Source organism: Rattus norvegicus, chromosome 1, assembly GCF_036323735.1.
Source record: "Rattus norvegicus strain BN/NHsdMcwi chromosome 1, GRCr8, whole genome shotgun sequence".
Lineage (NCBI taxonomy): Eukaryota > Metazoa > Chordata > Mammalia > Rodentia > Muridae > Rattus > Rattus norvegicus.
Genome location: NC_086019.1, coordinates 249,088,344 through 249,102,206, shown reverse-complemented (window position 1 = coordinate 249,102,206; position 13,863 = coordinate 249,088,344). Strand labels below are relative to the sequence as shown.

The window sequence follows — 13,863 nt, the reverse complement described above, 5'->3', positions numbered from 1 at the left end:
TGGGCACGCTAGCACAGCGTTCTGACCCCAGTTCCGTAGCTGATGTGTGGGCGCTCTACCCGGAGTTGGAGCAATGACACTCTGGGCCAGGTGTCGGTAGTAGAAACTCATCTGAGCTACACTGAACCAAACTTAGTAATAATGTAGCCGAAAGTATGACAAAGCTGATTTTGAGCTGTTGTATACAATGTAAGCAAGTCTTTGCAGTACTAGCATTTTGAGTCACTGTCACCCGTGTATATGTCTGGCTTTATGTTTTACACTTCCACCTATCTCAGAACTTTTAGTTTGTAATTTCCCCCCTATTAAAGCCGATTTTTCACCTAACCAAAAGAGCTTTACCCTGTTCAACCAGCAAGTGGCACTCAAGGAAGAGCTGCTCTTTCTGAACCCGCAGAGAGCGGTTTCCTTAACTGAGAACAAAACACAACCTGAAGAACTATGTTAGAACATTGGAGATTCCCCAGCCCCTAATATATACCAGAAGCCTGGGTGCACGTAGGCGTTTGGATTTGGGATCATTTATTCCCCCAGCTTTTGTTTAACCACCTTATCCGGCACCAGGCTTGGAAAGATTAACCAAGAACCTGCTGGAACCCCTGCACAGTGTGAAGCGGATTTGTTAGTGGTAACTCGAATCCAGCATGGCATATGTGATGCCGAGGTCCAGAAGGGGGCGGGCTCCTCTCACTCAGAGAACAAGGAAGGCTCTGTAGAGAAAAAAAGAAAAGCAAAGCTTGAGTAACGGGGACATTATATTATTGAAATTTTTAAAGAAATGAATTTTTGTTTGTCATAAAGTTCCGTAAGATGGGACCTCTAGAGAACTGTATAGACCCCCTCCCACAAAGCTACATTCGTGACAGTTGCCCGTTTTTCTTTGTGAAGTAGTCAACTGGTTTTGAACAGGAAAGATTTAAGATTTTTTTTTAATTATGTATATGCGTATATGTATGTATGAGAGTGTGTGCATGATAATTCAGTGTCCTTGGCGGTGAGAAGAGGGGTTTCATCCCCTGGAGCTGGAGTTGTAGGCAGCTCTGAGCTGCCTCAAGTACTGGGAGCCGTACCTAGGTGTTCAGCAAGCCCGGGGGTCTGCTCTTAACTGCTAAGCCAACTCTCCTGGGCTAGGTCGGTTATGTCCCTTGTTGAATGCTTCTACCTATGAGAGTGATAGACATATGGAAGGTCTCAATAAATACTTGTTTTAGCAAATCTGCACATTGGATTGCCATATGTCTTCTTTTAGATATAATACCAAGAGCGATTGCAGGGAGCTGGGACTAGAGGCTGGGAGGGTCACATGTTGCAGGATCTTAAGTAAGTGATAGTGAAGTGACCACTGGGCAGCAGAGAGAGCAAAGGGATTACTGTAGACTCTCAAGGAAGCGGGGCCTGGTGGCTGAGAGAGACTGGGGAGAGATGAGAGAAAGCACGCCGATTCCTCAGGCTCTGTGCTTGAGTAAGGGCAGGTGGCTGGACAGAGCCAGGTTTGGTTTGGGATGTGTTGGGATGGAGATGTTTGGAGAACATCCAGGTGATGTGGCTGGCAGTTAGCTTAGAGACTGACAGAAAGGTATACAGGTTTCTGATGGGTTTCCTAAACAGTCTTGTCACCAGTGTTAATGTTGCAAACGAAAGGAACTGAAGCCAAGAAAAAACATCTTGTTTGCAAGCTTTTAAAAAAACTCGAGCAGGAGTGCATCTCAACTGGTGTGTTCTTTGTTGGAATCTGGCTTTTCAGTACCCTGCCCACTATTAGTACGCATGGAAGGCATCCTGTCCACTGCCCCCAGACCTCTGTTAGCAAACATGGAAGGCACCCTGTGCTCTGCCCCTGGTCCTCTGTTAGTACACATGGGAGGTACACTATCAACTGTCCCTGAACCTCTCTTAGCACACATGGAAGGCACCCTGTGCTCTGCCCCTGGTCCTCTGTTAGCACACATGGGAGGTACCCACCCTGTGCACTGCCCCTGGTCCTCTGTTAGCACACATGGGAGGTACCCACCCACCCTGTGCACTGCCCCTAGTCCTCTGTTAGCACACATGGGAGGTACCCACCCACTCTGTGCACTGCCCCTGGTCCTCTGTTAGTACACATGGGAGGTACCCACCCTGTGCACTGCCCCTGGTCCTCTGTTAGCACACATGGGAGGTACCCACCCTGTGCACTGCCCCTGGTCCTCTGTTAGCACACATGGGAGCTACTGACTCAGAATGATCTCACTTTATCCTTCCAGTGAGTGCAGTTTTGTTGAAACCTTTTAAAACCCCATGGCCAGCTCTGCTTCTCACAGAGGCTCAGTTCTCTGCCCTGTGTCCCGGCTAGCTTAGTCTGACCCAAATCTGACTTAACACAGTACTTCTCAGAGCTGAGATTTTGAACTTGACTGGTTTTGTTTAATGTCAGTAGCTGTTAATTCTGGTTTTATCTCAGTCACTCTCAGCTAAGGAACCAATGTGACTTCTCTCAGCTCTGATCTTTTTGGATTTTGCAAAGTCCTAGGAACTCTGTGCCCTTACACAAAGGCAGTCCCTACTCTGGTCCTCAGTTTCCTCTTTTGAACAATGGAACAAATGACCCATCCTTAAGGGAGTTGTTGGAGATGGTGTCTTTAAAAACATGTGTTGAAGCTCTCGGATGCTGCTCTTAAATAAGGTGCCTCAGTGTACCTCGAGCATCTGGGAAAAACATTCCTTTGTCAGCTTTGGTATCAGAAAGAAAACATTTGGCTGTAGCAGCTACATTCCCAGAGGTTTCCTGAGTGCTGGCTTGTCGATCTGTGGGAAGCAGGAAGAAATGGGTGGGGCACAGAGAGCAGGCTGGCTGGGTAGGGGAGTGCTGAGGGCCACTGAGGTAGGTGAGGCCAGGCAGCTGTGAGAGAACAGAAGGTGGGTTGAAGCTCTGACTGAAGCTGAAGTGATTCAGAACACAGGTGGCAGGGTGGAAGTTGTCCAAGTTACCCACCAGCACCAAGGGCCAGGCAGGGCCCTCACACCAAAGTCCTCAGTGCCCTTAACTGGGGGCCAACAAAGGACATGTGGATAGCTTTGCTTTGGGAATTGTACAAAAGGGAGAGAATGGGGTGATATGCTGATGTTTAATTAGAAAACTCGAAGTTTAAAAGCCAATGTAGATGAGCGCCCACCTTTTTGAAAGTGGTATTTATAGAACCACCCTCTGGGTTCACCATTTTTAATGGGAGCTGATTTGTTTTTAATCAGAATCTTGGGGTGAGAGGGTGGAGTGTTTATGAGCATACCCAGTGGCCAAAAGCTTTAGGCCTAATCCCTGAGCCTAGGAAAGCCAAATCTTTATTTGGAGGTGTGGATGGTCCCTCCAGGCACACTTTGGTCAGTTTTCAGAACAGGAAATAAGGTGATGTGGTGATTTTTTAATTGGGAAACGCAAAGTTTAAAAACAAATTTAGATGAACTTCCCATATATACTATCTCACACACACACACACACACACACACACACACACACACAAACATGTACATGTATATGTATGTGTGTATCTTATTTAAGAATAGTATCTGAGAGCTTCAACACATATGTGTGTGGGGGGGGGGGTGACCAACAGGCACTTAGCACAATGCCTTTTATATCATAAGGATTTTTTTCCATTGTTGTCTGTAATTATGAGGAATCAGAGGCTAAGGTTTTGTACAAAATAAAGGGCTGGGTTTGTGGTATATGAAAAGGTCTACCAGTGGGCAGACAGGAAGACAGATGATCTGATTTATGTGTGATATAAAGTATCATTCTATGGTCCCTGGAGAACCTAGGTGTGGCTGATGTGAGTGGTCACTCCTGCCCGTCTTTTAACTTTCCTGCGTATTTGATGATACAGTAAAGTACAGGGGAAAGTGGATTCCACGAGGTAATGAGTCTTCAAAATTCAAATCTATGATGAAGACAGTAAACTGATTTCACTAGGATCGAAAGTGTATCGCAGAAGCCTATATTGTTGTATGAGACAGACATCTTGGGGAATGGGGAGGTATATGGAGTAGAGGGAGAGGGAGAGAGACAGAATGTGTGCTATGTTAATGCTTCAGCAAGCTAGACCACAGAAAAGCAGGTATGTAAAGGGAGGAGTTCACTAAGTAAAAAACGTTGTGTTTTTCCTGTGCCTTACCTCATTCCAAAAAGAATTTATAGTGACTTGAAAAATACCTAAATTTCAAAGAAGATAAAAATAAATGAAAGCCTAGAAAAGTGGCTCAGGGGTTAAGAGTCCGTACTGCTCTTGCCGAGGACCCAGGTTGGTTTCTAGCCGTTCACAGCTGTCTAGAACTCCAGCTCCGGGGATCCACTATCCTAGTCTGGCTTCTTCTGCAGGCACACGTGTGGTACACGTTCAGGCACATGCAGGTATACACGCATACATAGACAATAAAAATAAACAGATCTTTAAAAACCTAAAATGGATCAGGAGCTGGAGAAATGGCTCAGCAGTTAAGCTTGTAGCCTCTGCAGAGGCTCAAGTTCAGTTCAAGTTCAGATGATGGTTCACAACCATTCCTAACACAGGTTCCTGAAGATCCAGTACCACCTTCTAACCACTGTGGGTAGCAGGCATACAGGTAGTACACGTACATACGTGCAGACAAAACATATATATATATGTGTGTGTGTATATATATATGTATATGTATGAGACATACATATATATGTGTATATATATATATGCATGCATTTAAAAGCAAAGTTCATGCTTTAAAAGCAAATGAAGCCTATAACTGGACAGTAGTGTGGGTAGATGATAAATGATTGTGATGTATGCCACTTGTCCTAGCTACTGAGGAGGCTGAGGCAGGAAGATCACTTAAGCCAAAAGCTCAAAACAAAACAATGCCTGTCATCAGGGCACATAGAGTTCCAAGTTCTGATTTTTCTCAGTTGCTGATTTTCCAAGAGGCCACAGATAGCTGAGGCTCTTCTTCCCTTACCTGATGACTGCGATCTTTCTGTCAGCAGAAGTTCTCATGCAGAGTAACCCAGAAATACCTAATCTATGCCATGTACTTTAGCTGGCTGGCATCCTGCATCCTTGTCCCTAAATGTACCATTTTGTATGTAGCCACTAGGCTCCCCATTATCCTACCCACAGTTTCTTGTTTGTTTTAGATTTATTTAATCTTACTTATATGAGTACACTGTCGCTGTCTTCCGACACACCAGAAGAGGGCATCAGATCTCATTACAGATGGCTGTGAGCCACCATGTGGTTGCTGGGAATTGAACTCAGGACCTCTGGAAGAGCAGTCAGTGCTCTTAACCTCTGAGCCGTCTCTCCAATTCCCTGTTTGTTTTTGAAAAACAGGATCTCACTGTGTAGCTCAGAGTGGCCTCAAACTTACGCTCCTCTTGCCTGAGCCTCCCAGGTGCTGGGATTCCAGGTTCTTACTTGTTTTTTAAAAGCACAAATGTGGGCTGGAGAGATGGCTCAATGGTTAAGAGCACTGACTGTTCTTCCAGAGGTCCTGAGTTCAAATTCCAGCAACTACATGGTGGCTCACAACCATCTGTAATGAGATCTGGTGCCCTCTTCTGGTGTGTCTGAAGACAGAGACAGTGTACTTACATATAATAAATAAATAAATAAATCTTAAAAAAAGAAAAAAGCACAAATGTACTCATTGCCATGTAGGAGTTTTCTTGCTTAGATCATGTCTCTGTGGACCCAGGCATGGTGGCCCTGCTTGTCTGCAGAAATCTATGTCTAAATCAGTGGTTCTCAACCTTCCTAGTGCTGTGACACTTTAATACAGTTCTTCATGTTGTGGTGATCCTCTAGCCATAAAGTTATTTTTGTTGCTACGTCATAACTCTAATTTTGCTATTATTAGGAACCGTAATGTAAAAAATAAAAAAAAATCTGTGCTTTCCAATGGTCTTACATGGATGGCCCCTGTACAAAGGTCACTCGATCCTCAAAGTGGTCGTGACCCACAGGTTGGAGAACCACCGGTCCAAATGAACAAGCCCTGAGCTTTCTCGGGGCTTTACCAGGAAACCAAAAAGCAGTTTTCTCCTCAGCTGGTGACAAACAGATTTTTTTAAAAAGAATGTTAAGCAAGCTAACCCTTCTCTTTCTCTCCCTCCCCTTTCTCTTTTAAAATTCCCTTCTCTATAGTATATACTCCTCCGACTTCCATGCAGTGAAGAGAGAATCAGACGGGACCCCCGGGGGTCTCGCTAGCTTGGAGAACGAGAGGCAGATTTATAAAAGTGTCTTGGAAGGTGGTGACATCCCTCTTCAAGGCCTGAGTGGGCTCAAGCGACCTTCCAGCTCAGCGTCTACTAAAGGTAACCGACAAGCGGAAGACTACAGGCACGTCTCCTTCATGCCTGGTCCCTGAGTGTTGGTAGCGGGTGGACCTCCAGCCACAGGGACAAAGCTGCCTATCCGGGTCCAAGTCCAGCCTTTGGAGCCGCCTTGTCCCCCTCACCTATTTTCTTGACGGCCATTTTTCTTTCTGGTCTTAGTGGTCCCCCACCCACAACCTTGCTCTCTCTAAAACATCTCTCTCTTTTTTGTTGTTCTAATAATACCCCTTTTCCTAGAAGTTAGCCGAGCTTCAGCCTCTCCTAACCGGCAGGGCGGCCATTTTCTTTCGTTGCATCTTTGCACCTGCTTTGCAGCACAGATTGTTTTGCTTCCAGACATCAACTGGGGACTTTTTAAAGCCCTTCTGACAACTGAGCATGTTACCTCTCCTTTCCCCCCACCCCCTTAAAAGCAGCTTCCAGCTTTAACCTAATGGGTCTGTTTATTTTATTCTGCATGCTTACCAGTGGATCGTAAAGGCGGGAATGCTCACATGATTTCTTCATCATCAGTTCATAGCCGAACGTTTCACACTAGCAATGCTTTAGGCCCTGGGTGTAAGCACAAGAAACCCCTGTCGGCTGCGAAAGCCTGCATTTCGGAGATCCTTCCTTCCAAATTCAAACCCAGGCTCTCTGCTCCCAGCGCTCTTTTGCAGGAACAGAAGAGCGTCCTGTTAACCTCAGAGAAGGCTCAGAGCTGTGAGAACCTTTGTGTTTCTTTGAATGATTCCAAAAGAGGCCTCCCACTCCGTGTTGGGGGAAGCATCGAGAACCTACTCATGCGCTCCCGGCGGGATTACGACAGCAAGTCCAGCAGCACCATGAGCCTACAGGAGTACAGCACCAGCTCCAGGAGGCCTTGCCCTCTCTCCAGAAAGGCTGGACTGCATTTCTCCATGTTCTACCGGGACATGCACCAGATCAACCGAGCTGGCCTCTCCTTAGGCTCCATCTCCTCCTCGAGTGTGCGAGATCTTGCCTCCCACTTTGAAAGGAGCAGTCTGTCGCTAGCCAGGGGTGAGCTGGGCGCTAGCCAAGAGGGCTCAGAACATATCCCCAAGCACACAGTGTCCTCCCGTATCACGGCCTTTGAGCAGCTCATTCAGCGGTCTCGGTCCATGCCATCCCTGGACTTCTCTGGCAGGCTGAGCAAGTCCCCGACACCTGTGCTCTCTAGAAGCGGCCTGACCTCAGCTCGTTCAGCAGAATCCCTCCTCGAGTCTACCAAGCTCCGTCCCAGAGAGATGGACGGGATGGACTCCGGAGGGGTCTATTCGTCTCCCACGTGTAGCAATATGGCGGACCACGCCTTGAGCTTCCGGAGCCTTGCGCCCTCTGAGCCCCTTTCCATCTGCTCGGATGAGCTAGACCACTGCTCAAATATTTCTAATGACAGCAGGGAGGGCAGCGGGGGCAGTGTTCATGGGGACTTCCCCAAACATCGCCTCAACAAGTGCAAGGGCACCTGCCCGGCTTCATACACCCGGTTCACCACTATCCGGAAGCATGAGCAGCAGTCCTCCAGGCAGCCAGACTGGCGCTCGGATTCCAGGGGGGACAGGAACAGTCTCCTCAGAAACATCTACCTGATGAGCCCCCTCCCTTTTCGATTGAAAAAGCCCCTTCAACAGCACCCCAGACAGCCTCCCCACGATGACTCCTCAGGGTGCCCTGCTGGCCAGAAGGCAGACCTTCCCTGCCAGGGCCCTCAGGACCAGCCCCACTCTGCGGGGAAACCCATGGTCCCCACTCGCCTGTCTTCCCGACACACCATGGCCAGGCTTAGCCACAACTCAGAGCCCCCTCTGGACAGATCCGCAGGCCTGGAGGATTGCACAAGGGCTGTTAATAACGGGAACCCCGTGCCCTACTCAGACCATGCCTTGGACAGGAACAACAATCCACAAAGTGAACTGGCAGCAGCCCATGGAGGTGGCATTTTGTGTGTTTGACCAGTCTCACCTCCCCGTCTCCACTTGGCTTGCTCTGTCCCTCCCTCTGTGTGCTTCTGGTTCTCATCTTCTGCCTTGTCTTTTGCTTCTGTTTGTTTTGCTTGGCAATTAACCATGGCTTGTAGTGGGTGGCTGCACTTCTTTAAAAACACCCCCCCACCTCATTTAGACTAACCAACCAAACCGTTTCGAAAGAAAAATTGGCCGTTTAGCTCATATCCAAAGACTGGGTTCGTTTGAAAACCCCGGTTCACACCAGTTCCCAGCCTCCCTGTGGTTTTTGGAGAGGCAGCCTCTCTCCGTGGCCCTGTGTGTGTGTGTGAGTGTACGGTCTGTCCCCGTTAGAGCCTGTGTGCTTCTTTGTGGGGACACTTAAAAGAATGTCCCTTTCTTTGCTCACCTTTGGCCTTCTGGTGAGTTGTCTCTGTATTAAACTGGTTTGCAAGTAAATCCAAAAAAGCAGGTGGGGTGGGGGCTCCAGGTTTTTCCCTTCAGAATTTGTCTTTGAGTATTTACCAGCATCTTTATAAATTTGACCTTAATAATAGAGAAAAACGGGCTTCACACTGATCCGTGGCTCATTTTAACTCTGCTGTGTTGTTTTGAAGATTCAGAGTCACCAAGACATTTTATACCAGCTGATTACTTGGAGTCCACAGAAGAATTTATCCGGAGACGGCACGACGATAAAGAGGTAACTTTCCTGTCTTAGCCTTGCTGCTCTTCTTCAGGGAGGAAAAAAAAAAAAAGGAACTGAACTTTCTGGGCATCTTTCAGAAGGGTGATGGAGTATGGTGGGCGGGGGGCAGAAGCAATTGTAGCTTTTCACGAGCAGATTTTTATAAGATTTGGGCTCCATTTGTTCCTCTGTAGTTCACTTTGCCAGAAAGCAGGACTGACAGATTTACATACACTCACTGGGCTATAGTGCCACCCCCCTCCAGCCTATGTCAGGGAGGAACTATAATTATGGCCTCAGAAGCTTGGAGACCGGAATTCACGTTCTCCTTAATACGTCCCGTGTTTAAGGAAGTCTACCTTCCCATCTCTCCTCACAATTGGCATGAATCACGCTTCACATGGGAGAGCACTGTAGTAGGAAAAATGGAAGGTGGCAGCGCTGGCCTCTCTACAGTTTATGAACAATTGGGAAGTTGCTTATGGTTCTGCCAGCTTTAACTTAGAAGGGAGATGCCCATGTTAGTGCTGGCAGACTCCACACAAGAACTCCAGAGCCTGGGCATTTTCTTGGAGCTGCTGAAATGGTTCTGTGTGGGATGATTGCCAGGGTCTGGAATAGAGCCTGTTCTGGAATATAGTAAAAGGCTTAGTAGGCAGAATCCTCTCTTCTGCTGTGATAGAGCATTCCAGTGCACATGTTCTGGCTGCACATTCCCAGGAAGGAGGGTCCCATAGATAAGTTCAGTGTCCACTTTCCTGTCATTTGTTAAGGGATGCAAGGATACTTCGAGCTGCTGGCAGTGGGAAAGGATGTTCAAACATGAGAACTCTCGCCACATCCTTTTCTGTGCTGGTCTAGCTTGAGTGGTTCCAGAGTCTAGGTGGAGTTTCCTTAAGAATTTAAGGCAAGGCTGCCTCTGAGGACTCTGATTATAATCACCGCTGCAGAAGACAAACATGCCTCTCCTTGCCCACCGGGCATGACTTCTGCCTCCCGAAAGCCAGGGGAGGCGTTTGAGATCCAGAGCTGTTAAATTGTCAAATCCAAAACTGTCCAATGACAAGTGTCTGTCAGGACTCAGGGCAGATCTCCTTCCAGACATTTCTATATGTGTTCTGTCAGAAAGACCAGGTCTGCGTGCCATGAGAGGAAAGATAAAATTCCATTTTAGTAATGAGATGCTAGTATTCAGTAGGGAGGGTCTGGTGGGTGAGTCTTACTAAGAGGCTCTTGTACTAACGTGGTTTAGCAGTGACTCCATTGAAAGCTGCGTACTTAATGAGAGAAGCTTGCATCCTTGGTGAGGTTGAGAGCTTGAAACGGCTCATCTTCCCTCGTGCATACAGGCTCATGTGGCTAACACACAGACCCGGTGAATGCACTGACTCAGGTTTAAGTCTTTTCCATTTGCTCTTTTCCAGGGATAACGTACTGTCAGCCAGAGCAACAGTCAGTGCTTTTGAACAGGGCCTCAGGCACAAGTCCATCTCCACTGCTGGAGAAACAGTATGGAGGGGGGTCATGTCAACCCATTACCGTTGACGCTGACGATAATGGCCTTTCAGAGAGGGAGACCCCGTCTGTTCTTGAAGGGCCTTTCGTGGTCACCAAGCCAACTCCCTATTTTATTCAACAAGGCCATGGCTCTAACAGGGACACGCCCCAAAAGTGCTGGGCTAGAAACTAAGGCTCCACCTTCCCGGGACAGCACTTTCGTCTAGCTTACTCCTTTATTATGGTTTTCTGAGTGCCGCAAGCCCCATAGCCATTTGTTGAGTTGTTGTTTTGTAGAGGGAAACTGGGCCATTATCCTTTAGAGCTGAATGTCACATGAGTCATTTAATTGTCTGCTGGAAGAAGACTTACGTCTAGCTGAGCATGTTAAGAAATAAATACCAGTTCTAATAAATGCTTTCCCACAAGGAGTATTAATCCCAGGAATGAGAACTGCAGTGAAATAAGGAAGCGAATTAAAATTCTTTTCTACTGGGCCATTGGAATAGGCCATGAATGGTATTTGGTGAAAAGCAACACGGACTCATAGTAAAAGTCTTGAGTAGCAGTTGATGGTTATTTTCTTTTTAAAAATATATTTCTTACTTATTGTTTGAGAATTTCATGCAAGGGCACGACATGTTTGGATCAAATCCCTCCCCCACTTCCTCTTTTCTTAATTTTTTTTTTTTTTCAGAGCTGGGGACCAAACCCAGGGCCTTGCGCTTGCTAGGCAAGCGCTCTACCACTGAGCTAAATCCCCAACCCCCACTTCCTCTTTTCTAACTCACCCCATACCCCTCCCCCAACTCTCCCTACCAACCCTTTAATTTTCTTAATAGGGGTAGCTGTTTCTTCTAACCCCAGATGCTGTTATTTTCTCTACCGTATTCTCTATCATTTCTTGAAACTCAGCTTCATTTCCTGGATGTAGAAACAAGTCAGTGGGACAGAAACAAGACCTCTGTCGGCCACATGAGGAGCCTTCGCTATATGTCCTGAGGTCTCCTGAAACTTATGCCCAGGGGAAGAGTTGGCTGTGCTGGGGGAAAAGTGCTGCATTCTTTGTGGAGAACATGGCAGTGTCACTGAAAAAGAAGCAAAAACATGACCTAGTTGCTAGAGAGTCAAGACCCATAGCCTGAGAGAGCTGGTGTAGTCAGGGAAACAGCATGCCCCATCCTGTCTTGGAAACACTTTAGGAACCCTAAGGCAGGTAGGGATGCCAGCTACCAACCAAACATGATTACAGTGCCTAAGCCCTTGAGTCAACTGGCCTTTGTTGCTTTGGACTGAGCCTGGGGGGCGGGGGGTAGTCAGACAGACAGAGGGGTCATGTAGAATCATGTGTCCCATATCCCAGTGTCCCCATTTTCTTCTGGACAGTGTTCTCTCCTTCCTACAAAGTGTATTGTGGATGATTACCCTGAGAACTTAGAAGTTGTGTCCGTAAGTCCCTTTGACAGTGATCTTTAATGTCTCCTCCTTGTTCACCAATACCTTCTTCCTTAGTTGCTTATGTGGCCATTTTCCATTAAGCTGGACCAGATGATTCACTGCCCATCTTATGCAATTTCATGGCAGAAACTTTTAGCGGACCAGAGACGACTTAAGCGCGAGCAAGAAGAGGCCGATATTGCAGCTCGCCGCCACACAGGTGTCATCCCGACTCATCATCAGTTTATCACTAATGAGCGCTTTGGGGACCTCCTCAATATAGATGACACTGCAAAAAGGAAATCTGGGTTAGAGGTCTGTTTTGGTCGCCGCCAACTGCTGCTTGACCCAAAGCAATATTTGCCTTTCTTTGGCATTGCCTTCTGTAGGCCAATTTAGTTCTCCAAACAGCGCCTGTCATCCTGGCTTTCTTAGCCTGCTTTGGCTCTTTTGTGGCTGGTGAATAGACATGAGCCCCACTATGTCCTGTGCTCTATCTGTTAAGCATGCCTGGCTGTGGGACTGGGATCCGCTGGTGCACACTTGTACTGCATGCTTAGAGCCTTGGCTGCCTCATGAGTCCAGTCCTCTCCATCCTGCATTTGACTGTGATACCATGTTGCATTGTGGTCTGCTTAGAAGCTGTGTCCCTTTGGCCATGTGTCTCAGAAGCTCTGGTATGGATAACCCAAGAGTCTTCTGTAAAGAGATGGTTAATGAAGCTTTCGTTATTAAAGTTACCTAGTGACACGTTATAGCATGTACTGAGGCCCCCAGACTTAGTGGCACTGCTGTTGAAAACTCAAGAGAACAGTACTGATTACTCAGTTGTGCTGGGACATTCCACTGAAGTTTGAAACTCTTGACTTTGGCAGCTTGGGTAAACTCGTGGAGAGGATGAGAGCACTCTGAGAGGAACTTCATCTACTCCCTCAGTTTTGACATTTCTAAGCTTAGGCTACAGACGTTTAATATTCCAGCAGGAGTGAAGAGAGAGAGAGAGTGTAGTGGTTTTATCCAGGCCTTGCCTCCCTCCTCAATGTCGCTATGTTAGATCAAGGGCCAGCTTTTGAGAGTGATAATTTAGGTCCTGCTGTGTGGCCTTTCAAAGCCCTGCTGAGCCAATGCCTTCTCAGGGATGCTTATGTGTCTGTGACATATTGAGCTGGGTTTTTTGGGCTGGAAGAAGTGACCCCAGGAACTAGTTTTATGACCTGTTAGTATAACCAACTTTCTGTCTTTCAAGTGACAGAGGTATCATTGACTGTTTTTCGGGGTTTTTTTGTTTGTTTGTTTGTTTTAAGAAATGAAAAGTCCCTGGGAAGAAGTATTAAAAGAATTTGACCTAAAGAAGGAAATTTGAGGGGGTGGGGGGCAGATTCTAAAGTAGAGAAAAATAGAAATGTGACCAGAAAGAAACAAAAGTTAGCTAGTCCACTGTGAGTGGCAGGCAGCTTCTTGGTGTACAGTGGGATGGCTCCTTCACATGCTCTAAAGGCTCTACTCTCTAGCCCCATTCAGAGGTCTGCCTGCCTGTGAGGAAGAAGATGGCAGCCCATAGAACTGCCTTAGGGCGACTGGGCCTCAGTGTTGCTCAGCAGAAGTAGCTATGTCAAGGGAGGCACTCTTTTTTTTTTTTTTTTTAAATAAATGTTTTTTATGTGTGTGAGTACACTGTAGATGTCTTCAGACACACCAGAAGAGGGCATCACATCCTATTACAGATGGTTGTGAGCCACCATGTGGTTGCTGGGATTTGAACTCAGGACCTCTGGAAGAGCAGCCAGTGCTCTTAACTGCTGAGCCATCTCTCCATCCCGGCACTCTCTTCTTACTGGTCCTGCCTTTCCTCCAGAATGATATTTCCCAAATTGTGTCAGAACCCCTAAAGACATATCAAAATGCAGGCTCCTGCGTCTCACCTGTGATGTTTTGACCTGGGGTGGGATCTA

At 47.1% G+C, this 13,863-nt stretch overlaps 1 protein-coding gene across 51 annotated transcripts in view; it reads left to right on the top strand.

Moving 5' to 3' along the window:
* The window catches only part of Sorbs1 (sorbin and SH3 domain containing 1), a 222,380-nt gene that overhangs the window by 177,497 nt on the left and 31,020 nt on the right, over positions 1-13,863 (top strand). For 26 of the 51 annotated variants that reach the window (XM_063273987.1, XM_063273958.1, XM_063273968.1 and 23 more), the window contains 4 exons: positions 6,150-6,322; positions 6,812-8,278; positions 8,907-8,992; positions 12,059-12,226. In XM_063273987.1, coding sequence (XP_063130057.1) covers positions 6,150-6,322; positions 6,812-8,278; positions 8,907-8,992; positions 12,059-12,226 — 1,894 coding nt within the window. The remainder of the gene's footprint in view (positions 1-6,149; positions 6,323-6,811; positions 8,279-8,906; positions 8,993-12,058; positions 12,227-13,863) is intronic. The other 25 variants (XM_063274072.1, XM_063274069.1, XM_063274063.1 and 22 more) reach the window with 2 other exon arrangements.